At 33.4% G+C, this 27,001-nt stretch overlaps 1 protein-coding gene across 5 annotated transcripts in view; it reads right to left on the reverse strand.

Moving 5' to 3' along the window:
• Positions 1–27,001, reverse strand: part of LOC126883135 (acetyl-CoA carboxylase) — a 465,330-nt gene that overhangs the window by 88,636 nt on the left and 349,693 nt on the right. For all 5 annotated transcript variants that reach the window (XM_050648387.1, XM_050648384.1, XM_050648388.1 and 2 more), the window contains 6 exons: positions 19,303–19,512; positions 19,073–19,243; positions 5,882–6,044; positions 5,319–5,799; positions 3,175–3,278; positions 1,911–2,122 (listed from right to left, as the gene is read on the reverse strand). In XM_050648387.1, the coding sequence (XP_050504344.1) occupies positions 1,911–2,122; positions 3,175–3,278; positions 5,319–5,799; positions 5,882–6,044; positions 19,073–19,243; positions 19,303–19,512 (1,341 nt within the window). The remainder of the gene's footprint in view (positions 1–1,910; positions 2,123–3,174; positions 3,279–5,318; positions 5,800–5,881; positions 6,045–19,072; positions 19,244–19,302; positions 19,513–27,001) is intronic.

Raw genomic sequence — 27,001 nt, forward strand, 5'->3', positions numbered from 1 at the left:
TTCGATTTGTTAAAAGTTACAGAATAGGGCGATTGTATGTATTAAATAAATTTAATTATTAAAATGCAGTATTACAATTAACATACCCACAATTAATTAAATTCACTTTAATAATTGCATACCATATCAATATTGTGGAGCAATTTTTATGCAGTAGAGACCTTAGTTTGCAACTCAAAATCCGAATACTACGTTCATGTGTTTTCGGTGCTGCTGTACGGGGTGGAGGCCTGGACCTTAAAGAAAGAAATAAGCGATCGACTTGAAGCATTCGAGATGTGGACCCATCGAAGAATATTAAAAATAAGTTGGGTAGATAGAATAACAAATTTTGAGGTCCTCAGAAAGGTGAAAAAGGATAAGAAAATTATGAATACGATTAAGGCTATGGGTACATAATTCGCAAATATTTTACGTGTATCCTTACTTTTTCTGCCTTTACACGGCAAATTACGTGTAGTAAAATTCACACTGGTGTGGATATGTAAACATTACTAGAATGTCATTCTACTTGAAAATGTCATAATTAATTTAAAGAGATGGCTTTTGAATGTTCTTGGATGACTGTTATTTTTATAATTGCAAATGATTAATTCAGTTAATAAATGTGATAATTTTTTCACTAACTATGTTTTCAGTGATTGTAATAATTTATTTGTACAACAAAAACTAATAATCAATCGAGAAAAGAGGAAAAGTGTTAAAGTGATTTTTTAATAATAATATGTTGTTATTTTGGAACGCTTACAATTTTGAACATCTCTAACAACAAAATACTTGGATCACAGGATATATCTGATGTATTCTCTGCTTGGATCTTCCACAAATAATACACAATAAATAACTTTTTATTAAGTTCACGTCTTAAATCAATTATTTATCAAATACACTATATATCAATAATATTTAATCAATTTCTCAAAATATTCCCGATGCAATGTCAAATATTTAAAATTGTCACTGATTGTCAGTGTCTGACTGACAATATATGCTGACAATATTATATTCGGTTGAGTGCGTTGTAAGACAAAGACAGATTTGGAAAATATTACCACGGCATTGTGTTCATTTTTTTCAAATCCTGAAAAAACCAATAAATATTTTTGAAAAATTTAAACGCAGAATGAAAGACTAAATTATTACCGAGGGCCGAAAGTCCCTTAGAATAAATAAAAAGTTTATTTTGAATGAGATATTTGAAATTAAATATCACACTAAATGTTCTCTTAGTTTTTTCACCCCTGTAACTTATTAAAATAAACATTATAGAAGTTCTCAGGGACTTTCGGCCCTCGCTAATAACGTAATCTTTCATTCTGCGTTTAAATTTTTCAAAAATACTTATTAGTTTTCTCAGGATTTGAAAAAAATGAATCCCCATTTGAATAGCATTGCAGCCGAAAATACGTACCGATCCTCTTAAGATAAGAAAGTTACAGTATCTCGGACACGTTATGAGAGCGGACAAATATGTGTTACTACAAAACTACAATGCAGGGAAAAATACAGGGAAAACGAAGTATTGGAAGAAGACAAATCTCCTGGCTCAACAATCTGAGAAAGTGGTAGAATTGCTGTTCCGTCGACTTATTCAGAGCTGCAATCTCAAAAGGGAAAATAGCTGTGATGATTACCAACCTCCTTAGAGGAGACGGTATCTAAAGAAGAAGAAGAATGTTAATGCCCGATTTCATAATGACAGTAGGTATGAAATATGTCAATGTGACAATTTCAATTGACAATATGAATTATTTAAGAAATATGCTAGGAAAGTTATAAGATTTCTCCGCTACTAGCGCACGATCGTTTCTCGTATCCCCTCCAAGTACTTGCACACAGCGAATAGGGCCTAGGGCATGTAGGCAATACGCCAATTGTGTCTTAAACCAATGTAAACTCGTTCTTCTTACCTCGATTTCTGCATACGCTTGCCCTTTGTTGACATGACCTCCATCCTCTATTACAAAACCAATAAGTTTACCAGCTGAGGGAGATCTTAGGATAGTAGGATCGTTTTCTTTGTCGAAAATGCAAGTTTGGTTACCAATCACTATACGATAGCGGTCTACTTCTTCTTTCATGTAAGTTGTGAAGGAAGCACCATCCACAGATAATAAAATTCCTAAAAAAATGAATATCATAAATCTAAATTCTACCAAATGTTACTATAAGTAGTACTAGAACAATACACTGCGACAAAAAAACTTTTTAAATAATATTGGGAAACTCTACATGTTTCGTAATAAGTTTGGTCATTATATATTTAGAATGAACTTCTTAACACGTTAAGCACCAGGGCAAACATTGACATTCAGCTGTGCAAACCAGTTTGTAAATTTTGTTTTTATTTTGCTGGTGGTTTTTGAGTAATAAAATTTGGTTGCAATAACTATTTTTTCAGACCTATTTTTATTTTGCTGAATTATTTTATATGTATCCCATTACATAAATATTTAGTTGAACTTTTAAATTGTTCTATTTTGTGGTAAATAAATATTATCAGAAATAACCCAATGTCATTTTTGTGTTCAAAATTGCCACAACGCACGGTGAAATAAAATAGTTAACCAGCATCTGGCATCAGTTAAAACTGAAAATTGTAATCACTTACGGCGGTCACTGATGACCGCTACAGACTTATTGGTAGGTTAAGTGTCGGTCACTGATGACCGCCCTGGCAGTTAACGTGTTAAGGGATTTTCAGGATAGAGTCCTAAATGAAAAAAAAAAAACCGGAAATGGTACAAAGTTTGTATGGAAGTTGCTCTTTATTGGCTCGGCGAAGCATAATATTGCCTACAGCACGACCAAATTCACTTTGAATTTGAGATTTGGATGCGCACTGTTGTTGACGTTTGGCTTTTCCACATTTTCTGAATTTCTAAGGAATAACTGACAAAAGAAATCGGACCCAGTGTACGAGTTTGCCCATTTTATATAAAAGGTCTAAGCAGAGCAAACAATCTAGTGGAGGAGTGCCCGGTCAGATCCTACGATGACAATTCGTCAGATTTTTTAATGGCTACCAATAAGCTGAGTGAATATATCGGTCAATCGAATTTTTTTTTTGTAAACATTAATTATTATTTACTATGTATTATCCTCTTTATTTATTCACAAAAACTGTGATGTTGCCATAAGCTAAATAAATAATACATATAAAAAAGTACCTACCACCATCATTTAGACGATGAATTTCGATTTCCTTAAACGATCCGTTCATTTGCAGAAAATAGGTATTGGCCCCACTTTTCGTTGCTTGTACTTTGTATTTATTGCTAAAAATTAAAAGGAATTTAAAGTAAACTGATGAAAATTTATGACGTTGATCGCAAAATGGGCAACCAAAAATATATGATGAAATATACGAAGAGATACAATAGCAATACAAGAAAACTACGAATTATGCTCAATTGCCCAATTAGTGCAGTCACTGAAGGTGGATATGAGCTATTACCTCCGATTTCGTTGAACCTCCATCGATTTGCATGAAAATTGGTGAGTGGTTAGATGATATCTCAAGGAACAAAGGTGACATGGTGCCAACTTGCGCTTTTACCCTGGGGGTGAAAATTATTTTATTAAACATAACCCCACAATTCGATAGAGGGACAAGTTATAAGCAAAATTTGTTATATAAAGTTATTAAAATAAATCAAAACCTTTTGAGTTATTAAAGATCAAAGATTTTAATTTTTCGTGAGAAAATGCATGTTTTTAACCGATTTTTTATAAATAACTCAAAAACTATAGGTTTTTACAAAAAAGTTATTATTATTAAAATTGAGGCTAATAGAAAATCAAATAAACTCCTTACTAGAAAAATCTTTCAATGTTAACTAAAAGTGAGTTATAGGTAATTGAATGTATATTTCTTTCGTCGAGTACCCAAATCTAAGTATTCAAGCTTAAATATCGGGAAAATTATGAATTTTATAACATAAACTTATTAAACATTTGTCAAAGTTCTTAGAAATATCTATTAAATAAGCCCTCGAACAAGTTAATAGCATTAACATTTATGCACCAAAAATGTTTTAAAATTTATCTTTTAAAAATTTTTCCAAAAAATGTTATTGTTTTTTTGTAAATAACTCCGTTGATTTTTAAGATATCAGGTTCACCTAAAAACTAATTAAAAGTTGATTTCAAGAGCTATTAAAAAACGTCAAATTTAGTCTTTTAAACCTCTTACTTTTTTTAAAAATAAAAGGTTAAATAGCCCCGGTTACATGGTTCTCGCAGCGAAATTGAAATTTTAAACGTTTCTATCTCGGTTATTTTTTACTCTACAGAAATAGTAAAATGGGTAAAGTATTTGGAACAGAAAAAAACTAAAATTTAGTTATATATCATTTTTTACGTATATTGAATATTTTTTGAGTTATTATCAAAAGAACATGAAAAGTACGATAATTTTAAAAATTCTGATTTTTTTAAATTACATCTTTTTTTCAAAAATATGCATTCTAAACCGGTCAAAATTGTTGAAATCATTAACTATGTTAACCTAAAGAAATTCTTGTGAGGATTACAACCAATTTTAATTTTTGTGGAAATGGCGTATGCTTTATTTTTCAGTTTTTCCTAAAAAAATCGAAAGGGTTCTCTTATTTTCATCATAACTTGCTTAATTTTGATGCTATTAACTTCTACTGGAGCTCATTTGATAGGTATTCCGAAGTACTTTGACAAGTGTTTAACAAGTATATTCTATAAAATGCATCGTTTTCCCGTTATGTAAGCTTGAATACTTGGATTTGAATACTCGTCGAAAAAAATATACATTCAATTACCCGTAACTCACTTTGAAATAACATTAGTTTAGTTCTTTAAGTGGGGAGTGTATTAAATTTTTCATTATCTTTAATTTTGGTAATAATAACTTTTTTACAAAAACTTATAGTTTTTGAGCAATTCGTGAAAAACAGCTTTAAAACATGCATTTTTTTTAAGAAAAAATAAAATCTTTGATATTTAATAACTCAAAAAGTATTGATTTATGTTAATAACTTTATAAAACAAATTTTGTTTAGAAGTTGCCCCTCTATCGATTTCTGGTATTATTTTTAATAAAAAAAGTTTCACCCCCCGAGAAGGGGTGGCATCCATCCCCAGGGTAAAACCGCAAGTTGGCATAATATCACCTTTATTCCTGGTAGTATCTTCTAACTACTCACCAATTTTCATGAAAATCGATGAAGGTTCAACGAAATCTAAGGTGAAAACCTTCAGTGACTCCACTAAATGTTGAAATTCCGACACTATAGATTAAAATTTAATATTTAATATTATTACTGTATTTTAAATAGACATACCCATCATTAATCAGTTCAACATCCATCACATTAGTTAAAGTATTGGAACCTGAGATTTGTCCTTTTTCTAAAGAGGTCTGGAACTCTTGGAATGCATTGGTGATGGAAATATCAGCGATGAGAAGAGCACCACAAATGACCCCTAACATAATATCTGGTTTTTCTGATTGCATTCTTTCAGATATCAGAATATCCAACCATGCTGTATCAATGGTGTTTTCCTGGAAGCTCTTGGTTTCCAAAAGTGTAATCAAGTACTCAACAGTCGTTCTGAAGTCTCCTCTGATTGACAGCTCTTTGAGGGCGATAACCAAATTCTCTCTGGCTTGTTCTCTGTTTTCTCCCCAAGAGAAACAATGACCGAACTGGGAGTCGGCAAATTCGTGCAGACCTCCTGAAGCAGCTACGGAGAAATAACCCCAAACGTTCTTTGACGAACGGAAATTAAGTTCTTGAACGGTACCAGAGCTGGGTTTGAAACCTGAAATATTTATACTTAAGACGTCATTCTTATTTAAGATATTTAAACAGTTGAAATAGTGGGAATATTCCTTAGCTCTTACCTTCATCGGGGTTTTCTGAGGTAATTCTGGCAGCGATGACATGTCCCCAGGGTTGTGGTTTGTGTCTGGGTTGATCAAAATCGATTTCACTCATTCCCCACGGCGATTCTCCGTACATTAATCTGATATCCTTAATATAATGTAGTGGTAAACCCATGGCAATCTAAAAAACATATACAAAGGTTTTTATAAATAAAAGTTAAACTGAATATGACAAAGATTGCATGATTTGTCAGTCTTTGTGTGCTTGAATTGGTAAGCAACATACTTTGGCGTCATTTCGACCTCGTTTAGTCTCATCCGGGTAGATAAATACAAACTGAAACACGAAGCCCAACATCTCTAGAACATATACTGTTCTCTACAACATGTACTGGCTAAAATACATCCAAGCCACAAAAAGTTTTTCTGGAAGATGTAAATTTTTGCATATTTAGTGTAGCGAAAAGTACAGAAAAGATAACTAGTAATTTGTTTTCGTTCATGCGAAAACTACTATCTACAGTGAGTAAAGTCATGACAAGGATGATACTACAAAGGATAAAAGAAACTATAGACCAGTTGTTAAGACCAAACAAAGCGGGCTTCAGAAGTAATAAAGCATGCACAGATTATATCAACACATTAAGAAATATTGTAGAACAAACAATGTTAAGACCAAACAAAGCGGGCATCAGAAGTAATAAAGCATGCACAGATCATATCAACACATTAAGAAATATTGTAGAACAAACAATAGAATGGCAGAGCAAGATCTATATAAATTTCATTGACTTTAGACAAGTCTTTGACCGGATTAACAGAGAAAAAATGTGGGAAATATTAAAGAGATATGGAATTCCATTAAAATATATAAGAATCATCAAAATGTTCTACGAAAATTATCCCGCGCAAATCATGCACAATAGGAAACTCACAGAACCAATCAACATAGACAGTGGGGTCAGACAAGGGTATATTTTATCTCCAACCATATTTTTGATCTTAATCGACTGGGTCATGAAGAAAGCAACGAAAAATAATACATGAATTAGATGAAATGCTTTCGGTCAGCCTGAAGATCTAGACTCTGCGGATGATATATGTCTGGTGTCCGAAAAAGGCAACATATGCAGAAAAAAAAAACAGAAAAGGTAACAAAAGAAGCAAGAAAATAGGATTAGAGACTAACACAAGAAAAACCAAACTTATGAAGATAAATACGGAAAGAGAAGTGGGGATATTCATTGAAGGAGAAGAAGTAGAAAATGTACAGAAGTTTTACTATCTGGGAAGCATAATTGACGCTAGCGGTGGAACAGTAAAAGAAATTAATGGAAGGATAACTAAATCCTAGAATGCATTCTATATGCTGAAGAAAACATGGGAGTCCAATAAATTAACAACCAAAAAAATCAGGATATTTAATACAAATGTAAAGAGCATTTTGCTATATGCAGCAGAAACTTGGAAATTAGATCATAGATTATAGACTATTAGAAAACAGATGCCTCAGACGAATATTGAAAATATATTGGCCAAATCGGATAAGTAACAAGGACTTTTGAAAAAAAACTAATCAAGAGCCGATAGTCAAAACGATGAATAGAAGCAAATGGAAGTTTATTGGACACACATTAAGAAAAAATGAAGATGATATAACCAAACAAGCCCTGGATTACCAACCAACTGGAAAAAGAAAACAGGTAGACCAATGACATCCTAGAAAACAAATATTACCAGAGAACTAGAAGACAACGGACTAGAAGGGACCAAGAGGAGTAAAGTAGTAAGCAGTTTCGTTCATGGCCATCAGAGTAGATGGCACTTTTGTACGCCATACTTAGGTGGGAAAATTCTAGAGAAATGGTTACTAGTCTAGTAAAATAAAATTACACTACATGTAAATCAAAATGTTAATTCGTACAGGTTGAAACAAATTTTATATCAAAGTTTAGGTGGGTACAAAAGATATTTTCAAGAAAGTATCCAAATCATACAAGGGGATCATTGGTTAAATAATTAAAAACGGGTCATTTTTGCAAAAAAATTACTTTTTAACTGCTGAGGTCATTTCAATTACTAATGAAGGTCTATAGGATTGTTTTCTGCAAAGTTGAAGGGTAATATTTCACATAAGACTTACAAAATTAAATTTAACCCCCTATTTATTTAAATAATTATACATAAAATTTTAAAAACAAATTTGCAAAAAATTATATTTAGCGTTTATAATAAGCACTATAAAATATCTTATTTTACAGGAGAAGTTGCGCTATGTTATCAGTATTAATAAAAAAAAATGGTTCAAAAATATTTAATATTTTTTGAGATATTGAATTTGTTTATTAAATGTTACTCCATTTTCAATTGCAAAAACGCGGTTGTTGCCAAAGAAATATTCACCTGTAGTAAATCTTATTATTTTTATGTTTATGTATATTTTCGATAAATGTATTGATAAATTCAAATTTCAATTAAACTTCCCCCTAAAATGGCATTTGAAAATTATTTAAATTTGTTTATAATTTGTTTTTTTAATAACGTCGCGGGGATTAAATATTTTGAAATGCCGTTTCGATAATTGGGTTCCTGGGAATTTTTCACTAATTAACAAATTGTTTTGTCATTTTTTCCTCTTTTTTTTCCTTGGAGTTACTATTACTACGGTCCCTTCTAGGGTTAAGTTTCATTAAGAATGTCGAATCTCTAAGTTGTAGATTCTAGACCTAAAAATATTAAGATTGGTCCAAAATCACTTAAATAAAATGTGGCTACTTACTGAGTTTTGTTTAAAAATTTAAAAATTATTTTTACCAAGTACTTCCAAACTATTTGACGTATCCTTATCATACTTGGCAGAAAGTGTGAGTACTATACAGTCTACTAAATTGTGATAAATAAAAGTTTCTAGCTACTACCAGAGGCATACGACAGGGAATAGTTAATGGTTGACCCTTCCCAAATTCTACGCCACTGAGGGAATTACTATTTTAGCGAAATTTTTCGATTCTCCAATACTTTCTATGTAAATAATATACTCTTTACTGGTAACGATTAAGTCATTCGTTTTCGAGATATTGGACGTTAAAAATGAAACGGCATAGTTATTTTGATTCATTCATTTATTCATTTTAAACTTCCAATATCTCTCAAACTGATGACTTTATCGATACCAATAAAGGTATTTACATACAAAGTATTGGAGAATCGAAAAATTTCGCTAAAATAGTAATTCACTCAGTGGCGTACAATTTGGGAAGGGTCAATCATTCACTATCCCCTGTCGTACGCCTGTGGCACTAGCTAGAAACGTTTGTTAATCACAATTTAGTAGGGTGTATAATAACCACACTTTCTGCCAAGTATCATAAGGATACGTCAAATAGTTTTAAAGTACTTGGTAACAATAATTTTTAAATTTTTAAATAAAACACCCTGTAACTCAGTAAGTAGCCACATTTTATTTAAGAGATTTTAGTTAAATCTTAATATTTTTAGGTCTAGAATCTACAACTCAGAGATTCGACACTCTTAATAAAATTTAACCCTTAGAGGGCCCGTAGTAATAAAACTCCAAGAAAAAAAAAAGAAGAAGAAAAAACGACATAAAATTTTGTTAATTAGTAAAAAATTCCCAGGAACCCAATTATCGAAACGGCATTTCAAAATACTTAATGCCCGCGACGTTATTAAAAAAACAAATTATAAACAAATTTGAATAATTTTCAAATGCCATTTTAGGGGGGGGGGGTTTAATTGAAATTTGAATTTATCAATACATTTATCGAAAATATACATAAAAATAAAAATAATGAGATCTTAAGCAGGTGAATATTTCTTTGGCAACAACCGCGTTTTTGAAATTGAAAATATAGTAACATTTAATAAACAAATTCAATATCTCAAAAAATATTAAATATTTTTCTACCAATTTTTTTTTGCTTAATACTGGTAACATAGCGCAACTTATTCTGTAAAATAAGGTATTTTATAGTGCTTATTTAAAACGCTAAAAATAATTTTTTGCAAATTTGTTTTTAAAATTTTATGTATAATTATTTAAATAAATAGGGGGTCAAATTTAATTAAGTAAGTCTTATGTGAAAGACTTTCCCTTCAACTTTGCAGAAAAAAATCCCATAGACCTTCATTAATAAGGGAATTACCTCAGCAGTTAAAAAAGTAAATATTGTGCAAAAATGACCCCTTTTTAATTATTTAAACAATGATCCCCTTGTATGATTTGGATACTTTCTTGAAAATATCTTTTGTACCCACCTAAACTTTGATATAAAATTTGTTTTAACCTGTACGAATTTACATTTTGACTTTTTTTTATTTTATTAGGCTATACCTCGAAATCATATTAATAGGAGCATTCACAGATGTCTATCATCTATCTCTCGTTAAATCTAAATCTCAATCTCATCGCCCAAAACTTTTTTCTCAGGTGGGAAAAAATTCTAGAGAAATGGTTACCGCGAAATCATATCATCGCCCAAAACTATTTTTCTTTGTATCAAAGGTGTCACTGATAAAACAGGTGAAATAGGTCAAACATATCCAAGAATTCAAAACAGAATCCATGAACATTCCACTTCAGTTCACAGTTTTGATTTATTTTCAACCCTAGACCAATATCACCTCTAAACAAGTTACAACATCGATTTTGAAAATTCCCGAACTAAACTTACGTGAAGAGAAATCGGCCTACTTAAAAATTTGGTCATTTTTGATGTCTCATATTTCCTAAACCTGTTGGTCGATTTAAGTGATTTTTTAAACATGTTATAGGCTGATTCTTTAACAATACTACTCTAATAATATTGTTGCTAAACAGGTAAATTTTTATTGTATATCGGGTGTACCAATCAAACTGTGTTTTTTTCTCAAAGTTCGCACCACCCTGTGGAATATTCTAGTATTTATAAAATACTGAATTAAAACCCAACTATAGCCTCAGGTTTTCTTAACAATCTGTTTTTTGATTCATTCGCTTATAATAAAAAAGTTAGGTACTTTAACAACTAGACATGTTCTTCATCAATACACGATGTTTCTAAATAAGTGCGACAAACTTTAAGGGGTAATTCTACATGAAAAAATAATGACAGTTGGCTTTGTAAGCGTATGTCCGCAAATGTTTCGTTTTCGAGATACGGGATGTTGAATTTTTTCTTACAAACTGACGATTTATTTTATTGCTTTAAAACCAGTTGAGTTATGCCAATGAAATTTGGTAAGTTTTAAGACGTAGTTATTGCACATCTTTTGACACACAATTAAGAATTTAATATTTACCATTAGCGCGCATACGTGTAATATGATCGATCATATTACCCGTATGCACGCTAATGGTGAATATGAAATTCTTAATTTTATGTCAAACAATCCGCAATAACTATCTCTTAAAACCTTCCAAATTTCATTTGCAAATCTCAACTGGTTTTAAAGCAATAAATAAATCGTCAGTTTGTAAGAAAAAAATCAGCATCCCGTATCTCGGAAACGAAACATTTGCGGATATACTTTTATACAGCCAACTGTCATTATTTTTTCATGTCGAATTACCCCTTAAAGTTTGTCGCACTTATTTAGAAACACCGTGTATTGATGAAGAACATGTCTTGTTGTTAAAGTACACTTCGCGTCAAAAAAAAAAACTGGTACAACTCTTATAACCGAAAATCGTGTTTTTCAAGTTGTGTAAGTTGATCTTGTCACAAGTGTCATTCTAATTTCTAGGGCAACGTTGCTAGTTCAACGAAAATATTATATCAAACTAGGTAAAAACGGGGCTAAGTGACAGACCGCATTTTTTAATATACTAAAAACTAAAACAATGGTAATTTTCCGTCATCTCAATTAAGTATCCATACATTGATTCGTGTTTTATTATAATTTATGAAAATATTTCAATTCAAAAAAAATTTTTTCTCTCTGATTCTGGCCTTGGTTTGGAACTAGAACCTTTAGCGACGTAATTGTATAACTTATCACTAACTCAGGTGTAATGTGTAGTGTGTGTGTTGAGTAAGTGTCTTGTTATTTTGCAAAGTCGACGTCATTGTCTTTGCAAAGAGACGCTAATTGTATCCGAACGTCTGCGTTCCCTCCGGTGAGTACCGATCCCACAATTCAAAAATAATGATAGATATAAATCTTGACATAACTTTAAATTATTATGTTTAATGTCAAATCGAGAGTGTGATTGGTTTCTCGTAAATTGTAGGACAAAACTGCATTAAGTTGTGTAGAATAAATAAAACACACTGGAAAAATTAAAAATTTAATTTGAAATTAATACAAAATGAATAACTTTTACAATGAACAAGTATGGAATTTAAATATAAATATGTATTACAATTCGAAATATACATTTTAAACGTTATTTTTTTGTATTTAGATTTAGTGCAATTCCGTTATTTGTGATGGCAACAACGAAGTGATTCACGAACAATAATTGTCAGTCTGAACACAGGTTTACATTGGGAAAAAAAAGTGTACCAGTTTTATATGACGCGAAGTGTACCTAACTTTTTTATTATCTAACATAAACGAATGAATCAAAAAACAAAATATTAACAAAACCTGAGGCTATAGTTGGGTTTTAATTTCAGTATTTTATAAATGCTAGAATATTCCACAGGGTGATGCGAACTTTGAGAAAAAACACAGTTTGATTGGTACACCCGGTATACAATGGAAATTTACCTGTTTAGCAACAATATTATTACAATGGTATTGGTAAAGAATCAGACTATAACATGTTCAAAAAATGACTTAAATCTGACAACAGGTTTAGGAAATATGAGACATCAAAAATGATCAAATTTTTAAGTGGGCCGATTTCTATGCACGTTAGTTTATATCCACTATTTGTTTCTATAAACCAAAAATTATCCGAGAAGCCATTAAGTTTGAAAAGCGACCTAATTGTCTTAATAGAAGAGATAACAGCATGAGCATTGTCCGCTCAATCTACCAATCCAGCCCCATAGACTATTCCAGACTAGAACCAGCAGTAGTGCAGTGAGGAGTGAACTACAGAAGACAGTATGTCTCTTGAACTTCTGGTAACAGCGCAGGACTTGTATTAATTTATGATTCACGCATAGAAGAAAGTATCTTCGGATCCGCTGAGAAGTTATCCTGTTATTAGGATAAGTTCGTATACTCTATGTAGTTTATGAGTTTTGCATAAAAAGTAAGAGGTTTCGTTACATATGATGCTAAAACTTCAGTAAATATGAAAATTGTTTGTTAACAAACCCAACATAGAAATTCACAAGAAATATCCTCTTCTATAAAAGCGAACTGCGAATCTGCTTGCAGACGATGCAATACTAATATCTCAAGCAGGGGTGGGCAAATACTTTTAAGCGCGGGCCAAAATGAAATTTTCAAAATGTCTCCGGGGCCGAAGGACTATACCCAGTATGTACGCTAATGTTTTTGGTGGAGGTTTTTCTCTGCCCAAGAAATTTTTTTGACAAAAATACTGTAAGTATCATTTTAAAGCATTTGGAGAAAGACATTTGACTGTTAATAATAATAAATTGTCTTTCTGGTGTGTACATGCGAACAATTTGTTACCAGTACAATTACGAAATTTTTAATATGGTCCATTATATTAAGCCATAACAAGGATCCAGATAAAAATGAAATTCGATCAAGAATAGAGTAATCAAGAGCAGCCTTTTTGAAGATGAGGAAATTTCTGAGTAACCAAAGATTCAATCTCCAAATCTAATATCGGATGGTAAAATGTTATGTCAAGTCAACTATCATAGACGAAATTCAAAGGAGACAACTGATCTGGTATGGTCATGTACGACGACAATGGACGACGACAGGCTGCCAAAACAAATTTTAAAATGGACGCCAAGGGAAAGAAGGAAGAGAGGAACGCCGAAACAATCCTGGCTAGGCGGCATTCAGAAGACAATATCGGAAAGGAACCTTCACCCTGACGAATGCAACGACGGACGAAGCTGGAAACTGGCAACCGGAAGACGGATAACGCTATAAAAAAACCGGGATAATAATAAAAATTATGTCCACTATCTTCTTCTTTATTGGATTGTTAATGCTGACTTAATGAAAAAGCTGCAAGCTTTTGAGATGCGGCTTTTTAGGGGAATTATGAAAATACCATGGACCAATAATATTACGAACGAAATGGTGTTGCACAGAATGGAAAAGGAACAGAGAACTTTTGACCATCATTAAAAGGAGAAAGACTGAAATTTTGAAATTAAAAATCACACTAAATTTTCTCTTTTTTTCACCTCTGTGATAAACATTATAGAAGTTTTCAGGGACTTTCGGCCCTCGGTAATAATGTAATATTTCATTCTGCGTTTAAATTTTAAAAAAATACTTATTAGTTTTCTCAGGATTCGAAAAAAATTAATGCATTACGCTTTTAAAACAAATTGCTTGCGGGATTTCTCAATGGGCCGGATAAAATAAGCAAAAGGGCCGGATCCGGCCCGCGGGCCGGCTTTTGCCCACCCCTGTCTCAAAGTGAAGGTGATTTACAACGTATGCTGCACCAATTTAACATTTTTAACCGCCAGAAAATTTAACATGTTTATTTCCCCAAACAAGACAAAATGCATGGTCATCATCATCATCATCAGCCCATAGTCGTCCACTGCTGAACATAGGCCTCCTCGAAAAACTTCCATTCAGATCTATCCTACGCTGCTGCAATCCAGTTGCTACAAATCCTCTTTATGTCGTCAGTCCATCTTGTGGGTGGTCTTCCCGGGTTTCGTCTATCCGCTCTCGGTCTCCATTCCAAGATTTTTTTGGTCCACCTATCATCTCTCATTCTAGCGACGTGTCCTGCCCACTTCCATTTAATTTTGGCTATGTGTTTTATTATGTCTTCTACACCACTTCTACGAATTTCTTCGTTTCTTACCCTATCTCTTAACGTTATGCCCAACAATGATCTTTCCATTCTACTTTGCGTCACTTGTAGTTTTCGTGCAGATGTCCTTGTTAGGGTAAGTGTCTCTGCGCCATATGTAAGAATAGGCAGGACACATTGATTAAAGGCTCTTCTTTTTAAGCTGATAGGTATATCACCTTTAAAAATATCACGTAGTCTATTATGCTGCCCATCCCAGAGTTATACTTCTTAGCAGCTCAGCAGTTTGATTGTCTCTGCTAATTTTTACCGTATGACCAAGGTATATGTAGCTGTCAACAACTTCAATTTCGACGTCTTCTACCTTTAAAGGATGGCTCGGAACTAAATTCGTCATCATTTTGGTCTTTTGGTAATTAATATTTAGACCTACTTTACGTGCTGCATCGCGGAGTTCATTCAGCATATCATTGGCAGTTTTTAGGTCATCTGAAATCAGAACAATATCATCTGCGAATCGTAGATGACTAAGCATCTCACCATCGATATTTATTCCTTTATTTTCCCATTCCAGTGATTTCAAAGCATGTTCAAGTATAGTAATGAACAACTTAGGCGACATAGTATCTCCCTGTCGAAAACCTCTCCTGATATATATCTTATTGGTATGACAGTGCAGATTTATAGTTGTTGTAGCATTTCTGTATATATTTTCTATAATATTAGTGTACAGCTGGTTCCTAAAAAAACTGATACGACTCTTAGTAAGATTTGATCATTTTGAGCAGTGTATGATTGGTCTGACATTATATTATATTTATTATGACAGACAAATAATAAAATAAACAAACAAACAAACAGCCATTTTTTGAGGTTGAAGTTATCTGACAAATTTGAAGATTTGGCAGTGACAGTAACAGTATGTAAATAATAAGTATTTATCCTTCAAAATATAATAAATTAAATATAATTAAAGTCATATTCATTATATCACACCTCATCAAAAGCTTTTTACAAGAACATAGTCAGCGATTTTGATATGGCTTAGAGCCAGACTACATCAAGATCGCCTATAAATCGTGCTGGTAATTGCCTTGCAGCGAGACCAAAAACAAAAAGAAGAAGAAGAAGAAAGTACACTGCTCAATTTTCTACAAAATACGCTTTAAGAGTCGTATCAGTTTTTTTTGGAACCAGCTGTATGTATGTTTTTTTTGGAACCAGCTGTACCTATGATCAATTCGACACTCTTCCAATGCATTAAGTAGTACGGGCAGTTCGATAGTATCAAACGCTTTATTGAAGTCTATAAACGTTAAAACTAGAGGTCTATTGTATTCAATTGATTTTTCAATCAACACTTTGATGCACTGTAGGTGGTCATTTGTACCGTAGTTGGGGCGAAAACCAGCCTGTTCTTTTGGTTGGTACAGCTGAAATTTTGCTTCCAATCGATTGGTTATTTTTCTGGTGTATAGTTTGTATAAATGGTTGAGTAGAGAAATTGGCCTGTAATTCTCTAGGTTCATGTTGCACCCTTTTTATGCAGAAGAATTGTAATTGAGTTATTCCAAGCTATAGGAATTTTTTGACTATACAAGCAGAGATTGAAGAGGTCTTGTATTTTTTTCAGAAGAGAAGTTCCGCCAAGTTTTATAGCTTCTGTAACTATTCCATCATCTCCCGGAGCCTTGTTGTTTTTCATTTTTTGGAGTGCATATTGTATCTCATCTTGAGTAATTTCTGGAATATCCTCAGATCCCTGGCTTTGTACCTTGTGTCTATTTTCTGGATTTATGACATTGTTAACTTGGTTTGTGTATAATATAGTGTAGAACTCTTCGACTATTCCTAGTATTTTCTGTCTGTCTGTTGTTATCTCACCATTTTTATCCCTAAGCTGGAAAATTTCTTTTCTACTTGTCGCCATTTTTCGTCTCATTACCTTCATGCTCCGGTTTTGCTCTATAGTATGTACTATTTTTCATGTTTAAATTTCCTAATATCTCTTCTCACAGCTTTCGATATGTCTTTATTGAGTGCCCTAATGGTTTGTGGATCAATGTCCCTTTCACTTTTTAACTGTCTTTTGGTCTTTGGGCAAAAACGTGCTTGTGCCAGTTTAAGCGTATCAACTATTTGTTTGTTCAACTAATCGACATCGTTTGATATTATGGTGTGATCAAGAGTGTTATTGATGTAGTCTCCAAATGCTGTTTCGTCGTGTGGGCGTGTCCAGTGAAAGTATTTCTTTTTTAATATATTTATGGCTTCTATCTAAATGAATTGGTATCTCAATGGTAGCTCTAACCATCCCATGGTCAGTGTTTGTCGAGAATCTATTAAGAACGGTCACATCTTTAAATATATATTTTTTATATGTAATAAAGTAATCTATTTCGTTGCGGGTATTACCGTCTGGGCTCCTCCATGTCCAGCGTCTGTGTAGCTTTTTGAAGAAAAAGGTATTCATTTGATAAAGATTATTCTCTAGTAGAAATGACAAAAGCATTTCACCTCTCTCATTTCTACACGGACTTCCGAAATTTCCCAGAGATATTTCCGATGCATCTAACTGTGTTCCCATTTTTGCGCTGAAATCACCACACAATCATGACAGTGTAGTGGGCATTATTCTCTCTTATGGCTTCTAATATATCTTCGTAAAATTGTTCTACCTCTTCGTCACGATGGGTTGATGTTGGTGCATAGACTTGTATGAATTTCAGAATGAATTTCTCAGATATTGCTTTTACTAACACCACATTTTTGGAGAGTTTCTTGTGTATTATGATGCCTACTCCTCCTACAGAGATGTGTTCACTTCCCATATAATAAAGTAGGTGACCAGAGTTTAGTTTCGAGAGACTCTCCTCGTCTTCTTACCTCACTGAGTCCGACTACGTCCCATTTAATGTTCTGTAGTTCGTTTTCTAATTCCAGTAATCTGTCTTCCGACTCTAACGTTAAGCGTTGCAACTTTCATCGTAAATCGCTTTGTGATTTTCTCAGGTTGTGTCAGAACTTTGTCCCCCCCCCCCCCCAGAATCCGTGGGACAGACTGATAGATCAGTGTGAGACTCTAGGTTTTGAACCCTACTCACCTGGGGTAATCTTCCTTTATTATCTGACATTTCATTCTTCGAGGGAAAATGGCAATTTAAACCGCCGCGCTTGCCAGCTTGCCATGCGTGTTGGCGAGTTTAAGAGGAAAGAATAGATAATGTGAATAAAATAGTGACCCGTCTGCCCTCGGAAACCTAACAGCCATTCGGGGTCGGAAGAAAACATTTCACATAGATCAAAGAACATTTCACTTAAGACCAGTTGAAGAAGAGTGAAATGTGAAGGCACCCATGACTCGCCAGGTGCGATTCATGAGCGTATGAGTATTTATGCATATTGTGTTCCCGCTCATACATCGGGGTAGTGACTACAGACTGTATGGCTCGTCCAGCATGCCATAGCATGTACAACTGGGGGCACGACATACTGCGCTGCAAACCTTGTACCCCCCGAAGTCCATGGCCTGACCTATATGCTAAATGCATGGTAATAACAGCAAATCCAATAAGATGTCAATTGGAGCTGGGTCAGATAATAGAACAAGTGATGGAGTTTAAATATCTAGGCATCACACTATCTAGCCACGGAAGGCTTGAAACAGAAGTGGAAGATCAAGTGAATAGAGCAAATAGAGCTGCAGGTTGCCTGAATGACACAATATTGAGAAATAAAAATATCGGAAAAGAAATGAAAGGCAGAATTTACAAAACCGTCATCAAACCAATGACATACACGGCAGAAACACGACCCGACACAGAGAGGACAAAAAGATTGCTCGAAACAGCGGAGATGAAAACACTTCGGAAAATCGATGGTAAGACTATATGGGACAGAGCTAGAAGTACAGATATACGACGGAGATGCAAGGTGGACAACATTAATAACCGGGTAAGAAACAGAAGAATATAATGGAATGACCACATAAGCCGAATGACAACAAATAGGACAGCGAGACACGGTTCCCCAATAGGAAGACGATAAGTGGGAAGACCACGAAAACGATGGAATGACAACTTACTAGAGGCACATTGAAAAAACAGAGTCATGTCTATACAAAAAAAGAAGATAGAAGCGAACGGTAAAGACCTACTCTGTACATCCCTCTACCCTGCACACGATATTCTCTTCTGAGAACAAAAGATAATATCCTATTATAAGTCTAGCAAAAATATTCGTAAACATACATAAACAGCTTCGTTTTTATGAAATGCCCACACAAAGTATCGAAAATGACAACAACTGGACAACAATTCTTGACTTACCTGAAGTTGAGCAGCTGGCAAATTAACATCAGACACCATCTCTGTACAAGGATGCTCTACTTGCAATCTAGGATTCAGCTCCAGGAAGTAGTATTGACCAGAGGGATCGTACAAATATTCTACGGTACCTGCTGAGACGTAACCGACCATTTTTGCTAATCTTACAGCCGCCTAGAAAAAATTTGTGTAAAATAATAGAATAAAACAATATTATTTCTTAATTTACTTACTTTTTCCATAGCCTCAAAAACTGACGGTTCGGCTATAACAGCTGGAGCTTCTTCAATGATTTTCTGATGCCTTCTTTGGATGGAGCAATCACGTCCGAATAGAGAGATAGCATTGCCGTACATATCAGCAATCAATTGTACTTCCAAATGCCTTGCGCATTTGGCCAATTTCATCACAAAAATGGGAGAACCTGGAATTTCTGTTTGTACCTAAAATAGAAAAGTTTTTCAGACTCATATTAGTGCGGCCGATAAGTGAAACAATTGTGCATTTAATGATATAAGCATACACATAGTTTCAAAAGTTATGCATCACCCCTCGTATTCACGATGTTTACGCTTTTATAAATCCGTATCTTTATCACATATTTAATGAGATATTTTTATAAAAAATATACCATTTTTGGTTTTTTATTTTATTGGATTACCTACCCATTTAATTGACCTGGTTTTGCCAAGGTGTAAATATTTGAAAAATTTATTCTGGTGAAATTTTTGAAAACGTGATTAAAAATGAATCGTTCTTTAATTTCTGAGTTGGACCGTATATGAATAATCGATTTAGTTGAAGAAGGCAATTCACAGGGGTTCGTGGCGGAAAGAGTGGGTGTTTCTCAGAGTGATGTCTCACGGATATGGAATAGGTTCCTGGAGACAAACTCGATACGGGATAGAGTTCGGTCTGGTAGTCCAGAGTTAGAAATGATCGACAGAATAGATATATCAGAATTTCCATCTGTAGAAATTCTTCTATGCCTGTACCAGCCCTCCAAAGAGAATTCAGGCATGCTACAGGAGTCAGAGTATGGTTGTCTACAATAAGAAGAAGAATTTTAGACTCAGGTTTGAGGCGTCGACCAATAAGAGTTCCTCAGCTACAACCTAGACATGTTTTGGACCGCATCCAGTGGGCTCAAGAACACATACAGCTCCCCCAACAGTTTTGGAATTTTGTGCTTTTTCAGACGAGACCATAATCTGTTTAAATAGTGATAACCGGCGAATTTGTGTGTGGCTAGTTGTGCAGCTCTTGTTGGCTCTCGCCACACACGAATTCGCCCGTTATCACTATTTAAACAGATTCTGGTCTCGTCTGAAAAAAACACAAAATTCCAAAACTGTTGGTGGAGCTGTATGTGTTCTTGAACCCACTGGAGGCGGTCCAAAACATATCTAGGTTGTAGCTGAGGAACTCTTATTGGTCGACAACTCCTCAAACCTGAGTCTAAAATTCTTCTTCTTATTGTAGACAACGATACTCTGACTCCTGTAGCATGCCTGAATTCCCTTTGGAGGGCTGGTACAGACATAGAAGAATTTCTACGGATGGAAATTCTGATATATCTATTCTGTCGATCATCGGTAACTCGGGGTCTACCAGGCCGAGCTCTATTCCGTATAGAGTTTGTCTCCAGGAACCTATTCCATATCCGTGAGGCATCACTCTGAGAAACACCCACTCTTTCCTCCACGAATCGCTGTGAATGGCATTCTTCAACTAAATCGATAATTCTTATAAGGTCCAACTCAGAAATTAAAGTACGATTCATTTTTAATCACGTTTTCAAAAATTTCACAAGAATAAATTTTTCAAATGTTTACACCTTGGCAAAACCAGGTCAATTAAATGGGTATTCAAATAAAATAAAAAACCAAAAAAGGTATATTTTTTATAAAAAAGGTCCATTAAATATGTGATAAAGATACGGATTTATAAAAGCGTAAACATCGTGAATACGAGAGGTGATGCATAACTTTTGAAACTATGTGTATAATTTGGACCACATAATATACTACACGTATAAAGGTTCAAATTTAGATATGTAGTACATTCTTTCACGGTTTTTGCTGTAAATTTTAAAGAACCGCTTGGATTGACATGAAATTTGGCACACGCATAGCTAACATGTCAAAGAAAAAAGTGATATGGTGCCGATGTGTGCTTTTGCCCCGGTGGGTGAATTTCACCCCATCTCGGGGGTGAAAAAATATATGTCCAAGATAAGTCCCGAAATGGATAAACGGACTAATTTTAAGCAACTTTTGTTCTATAGAGTTTTTTCACCAAATCAATACTTTTCGAGTTATTTTCAAGTGAATATGTTCATTTTTCAACAAAATAAATACAAAATAAAAAATATAGTAATGAAACACAGACCTACTCACAATCATTTAATTATACTTTGACGACCGGTTTCGATCTCTACAATATACAGATCATCTTCAGGTCGGCGTTACAAGTAGTTAAATGCTACAATAAGAGAAAACTTGTGTTAGAACAGTGTCTGATTGAAGAGAAGTTAACAGAAAGCAAAATTTAAAAATTTTAAAAATTTATTAAAATTTTTTTGAAATAAATTTGATGATTTTTTTATAAATTTTTATAAATTTTTAAAATTTTTAAATTTTGCTTTCTGTTAACTTCTCTTCAATCAGACACTGTTCTAACACAAGTTTTCTCTTATTGTAGCATTTAACTACTTGTAACGCCGACCTGAAGATGATCTGTATATTGTAGAGATCGAAACCGGTCGTCAAAGTATAATTAAATGATTGTGAGTAGGTCTGTGTTTCATTACTATATTTAATATGGACTCACATATGCAACCCATTCAATATTTACAAAATAAAAAATAAAAACGTGGTTACGTTTTTAGACGGTTTTTTCGCAAATAACTCAAAACGTAAGCATTTTGTCGAAAAAAATATTCTTAGAAAAACTATAGCCTATCAAAAAGTGAAAAAACTGTGTATATATTAGGTCTCTATACCTAGCAAAAGCAGAGTTATAGCTAATGAAAAATACGTTCATATTCGAAAAATTCCAAATAGAATGTGAAATATCCAAATAATGAAGCATTCTTTGGGAAAACACATTACAACTTTTTTAAAATGTTTAAAAAAAGCTTTATTACTGTTTTTATAAAAAAATTTCTAACATCAAATGTAAGCAAGTTACGCTCACAATAAAGTTGGTCCCTTTTGTTTTGGCAAAAAAAAAATCAGGAAGATCACCCCCCAATTAGCAACTTAAATGAAATTAATCGTTACCGCTTCACAAGTTACTTTACTTCTGTTGTGTTTATATGATTTGTAAGTTTCATCGATTCAAAGTGCTTACTTTTGAAAAAATTTGGTTTTAAAGTAAAATTTTTTTAAATAACTTAAAAATTGTTAGAGATACCAAACATCTTAAACAATAAAAAAAGTCAGCTTTACTTTTCTGAATATTTTGTATTTTTTTGTTTTTCTGTAAGACAAACATTGGTTAAAATTCGGTGATTCTAAATTTGCATACACTCGTGATAAGTGACTCGTTCAAGCCCTTTTAACTACAGCTCTTTCAAAAATAAGCACTTTGAACCGATGAAATAATCAATACGTACGCGAGTAAAAAACTTGTGAAGTGGTAACAATTAAGTTCATTTGAAATGCTAATTAGGGGGTGATTTTCCCGATTTCTTACCAAAAAAAAGGGACCAACTTTATTTTGAGCGTAACTTGTTTACTTTTGAGGCTAAAATTTTTTTTTTAATAAAAATAAGCATTTTTTAAACACTCTAAAAAAGTTAAAATGAGTTTTCCCCAAAAAAGTGCTTCGTTTTTTGGTTATGGCGCGTTAAAATATTCGATTTGGAATTTGACGAATATGAACCTATTTTTCATTAGCTATAACTCTGCTTCTACTAGGTATAGTGACCTAATATATACACCATGTCTTTCACTTTTTTACGTGCTATATTTTTGATAAGAATTTTTTTCTCGACCAAATACTTACTTTTTGAGTTATTTGCGAAAACCCGTCTGAAAATGTGGTTATTTTGTAGAAAAATTAACATATTCACTCGCAAATAACTCAAAAAGTATTATTTTGGTGAAAAAACTTTATAGAACAAAAGTTGCTTCGAATTAGTCATTTTATCCATTTCCGGACTTATTTCGAATATATATTTTTCACCCCCAAAAGGGGGTGAAAGTCACCCCTAGGGCAAAAGCACACATCGGTACAATATCACTTTTTTTCTTTGACTTGTTAGCTATGTGTATGCCAAATTTCATGTCAATCCAAGCGGTTCTTTAAAATTTAGAGGTTTTGCAATATTTTTCCTTTAAAGAACGTACTAATGGCCATCTCAGATTTTGAATTTTACAAAAATGGTAGGCATTCAAAATGGCGGCTATACGTATGTGCCTAATAGCACGATAACTTTCGAACCAAAAGTCCGATTTTAACCAAATTTGATATATAGATTTCTTTTTTGATTTATAAGATCGAGTTTGTGAACCGGAAGAATCGGCTTACCGGAAGTTATGGTTTTCCTTGTTTTTTATGTAAAAATAAGTTTTTTCAAAACGATCATACCACCATTGAAAAGAGCGTAAACATATTCTTTTTGAACTTACATGCTTCTTATGAGCATATTTTCCTGTAAACATACACATTTTAAAGCAAGTCGAATTTGGGTAAATATTTGTATTGGAAATTATAGATTATTATGGGCCGATGGGAAGTCATATAATAATTCATAGGAGGGGAGTCGGTGAGGCAATTATTTCAACAGACGCAAAATGCGTTATCGTAAAATGGGGTGTAGTTGACCGTTTTTCAACTTCAACTAAAGATATTTTCTAGATAACAAAATAAAATGTATTATATATATTTTTGCATAATATGTGTATAGGTCTTAACTTTAATTTCAGTATAAAAAACAACTGGTATTTTAAAAAACCAAACTTAGAAAAATTAAATTGCTTCTTTGGTCTATGGTTTTACTTAATAAAAATGATTTTTAGTTAACTGGGGTGAAGATAAACACACTAAAATGATTTTAAATTATAATAAACATTTTAATCAACTTTTTATTACATAAAGAAAGTTACTTATTTAAAATTATATGCAACCAAGTCCAAAACAAAACACAACTCGCCTCTTCGGCAAATTTTTGGCGCATTTAATACTTTTATTATGTTACTTAGAGGAACATTGTCTTCGTCAAGAATATCAGGCCATATAAATTTTCCCAATTTTGAGAGTTTTAGGGCCGGTTGTTCGAACGCTAATCAACAATGATCATTATCAAATAATTAATTACTGTCAATGCCAGTTGTTAAAACATAATTAATTACAATTCTGAGACTATAATCAATTAATATAACAATAATTATTAACATAATTAATAATAAATCTCATAATTGTAATTAATTATGTTTTCAGCAACCCAAACAAAGTTGACATTGACAGTAATTAAATATTTAATAATGATCATTGTTGATTAGCGTTCGAACAACCGGCCCTTAGGAAATTAACATTAGCTTCATCATCTTTAATCGCTGAAATTTGTCCTGCAAAATGTTTAATATTCTTCTTAGTTTGATATTCTATTACAACCCATGAATTTGCTTGTATATTATTAATGTGAAAGTATTCTGTTTCCTCAGCAATATTACTTTGAATATCTGCAAGTTCATGGTCTTCTTATCCTTATGTGAGCTCCACACTCTCGCCGAAGTCGATCGAGGTTCAACAAGTACGAGAGTGTAGACGGCCACCTTGTGCAACTTTGTCTCGCTTCGTTCTACTTCCGTTCTTTGTCGGTCTGGCGCGTCCGAGTCAAAGGGACCTTTGTCGGTATCGCACCGCTTGAATGTGTTCCTCGCGAAGTAGAACTACGAGTGTGTAGAGAGGTACTTCGGACTTCGGTCAACTTTGGCGAAGTAACTTCGCTGAGAGTGTGGAGCCCGCGTTATGCTTATACATACTCGGCATTTTACAAATCTATTGTCGATAAGTAGGTAATTATCTTTAAAAATATTTTACGCGTCAGCTCCCGTCCGCGTTTCAAACTACGAAACAATAAAGCAGCGTCGATTCAATGTAGGTCCTGCAAGTTTTGACCTGATGGACATCTTCACCCCGGCGGTCAACTTCGCCCCAAATTTAAGCGAAAAGTGCATAAGTTGACAAATTTGAAGATTGTAACGAAACTTAAAAATTCATTCAAAATTAGTAACTGGTATTTTTATCTACAGTTAATGATTCGTTGAAATATTACCAACAGTTGCCAATAATATTTTTAGTATAATGATTTTTATAACAAAGTTTAAGAATATTCATTTTCTTACAAATTAAGTTAATAATTTCGAGGCCGCGTTTTTGGTATATACAAGAAAAAACTCTTAAATTTTACATAAAATATGTTCAACATACATTTACAATGAACAGAATTAGCATAAAATTTACTAATATTAATAACAAAAAAAAATAAGCATGTTTGGAATCATTTTCAAACTTTTCAGTCAAATTCTCCCCAGCGGTCAACTACACCCCATTTTACGGTACACTAAAGTAGTGTAAAAGAAGCCTAAATGTAGTGTAATGTGCCTAAAGGAGTTTCATGTTTTAGTGTAAAGGTCATGCATAAATGAATCTTCAAAAATAATAGTGAAAATAAACTAGACGCAGGTTCCTCGGTCGGTGTAATTAAAAGAAGTAATTTGATCATAATGCATGTATTTATAATACTATACTTATAACAAACTATGCTGAAAGCTACAATGTATAATGATGCTATTCAAGGTAATATATTATTAAAAACAAATATCGCCATAAGCACAAAGTGCGGTACAAAAGGTACGATTCCGACATCGACGGCAGCCGGCAACTGCAAACGGCAGTTACAGTTGTTACCATGACATACGTATTGTTACATATATTTGTTACCATGACATACGTACAAATTAATAGTGCAAAGTAAATACGTATGTCACGGTAACAACTATAACTGCCGTCTGCCGTCGATGTCGGATTCGTACCTTAAGACAGCCTTCCTACACTGCCGTGCTAAGCCCAAAGGCGGTAACTGATTTTTTATCGAAAATGAGATTTTTGTATTTCTAGGTAGGTTTCATTATATTATGATGCTTCTACAACTCCAAAGACTTTGTAAATATATTCTAGATGCCCATTACAGTGGAACCTCGATTATCCGTCTCTCCATTAACCGTCACCTCTGTTAACCGTCAGGGTCTGTATATAAGTTGTATTGAGTACATAAGAAAAAATTTGAGTCATCAATTCATTTTTTTAGCACTTCGATAAGTCAAACGAAATTCGCTGAAATGTACAATGCGGTAAAACCATAAAATGAAGTTATGGCTGAATTAACTGTTTGGTTTTCGTTGCCTAAAGATGACATAAACGAATGGTTAATTTGTGATGAGGACGCAAACGGCTATCGATTGCTGACAGTTGATGAAATCGTTGAAATGGCAAAACAGAGGCTGACGAAACAGGTTCAGAAGCTGACACAAACTTGGAATTTGACGGTACCGATGTCGATGATGCTTTTGCAACTACTGACAAAGATTTGATTAAAGATGCTAGAGAAGCTGCATCGCACATGCAACCATTCATCGAGTGGTATTCTCGGTAAGAAGAATCCAATAAAGTAGATTGAATGATCTTACGCCGATTAAGAAATTCAGCCCTTGTAAAATGTGAATCATCAGTAAAGCAAACAAAGATTTCAGAATATTTTAAACCAAATTCGACAATATTAACACGAACACAAATTCCTCTTACATTATCAAACAAAACATACAAATTAAATTTGAGAGTTGTATTATCAATTTTTAACTTTTTTAATGTTCTGTTAACCGTCTTTTCGATTATCCGTCATACCCTTGGTCCGGTGCCCTG

This window comes from Diabrotica virgifera, chromosome 4 (genome assembly GCF_917563875.1).
Source record: "Diabrotica virgifera virgifera chromosome 4, PGI_DIABVI_V3a".
In the NCBI taxonomy this organism is placed as follows: Eukaryota; Metazoa; Arthropoda; class Insecta; order Coleoptera; family Chrysomelidae; genus Diabrotica; species Diabrotica virgifera.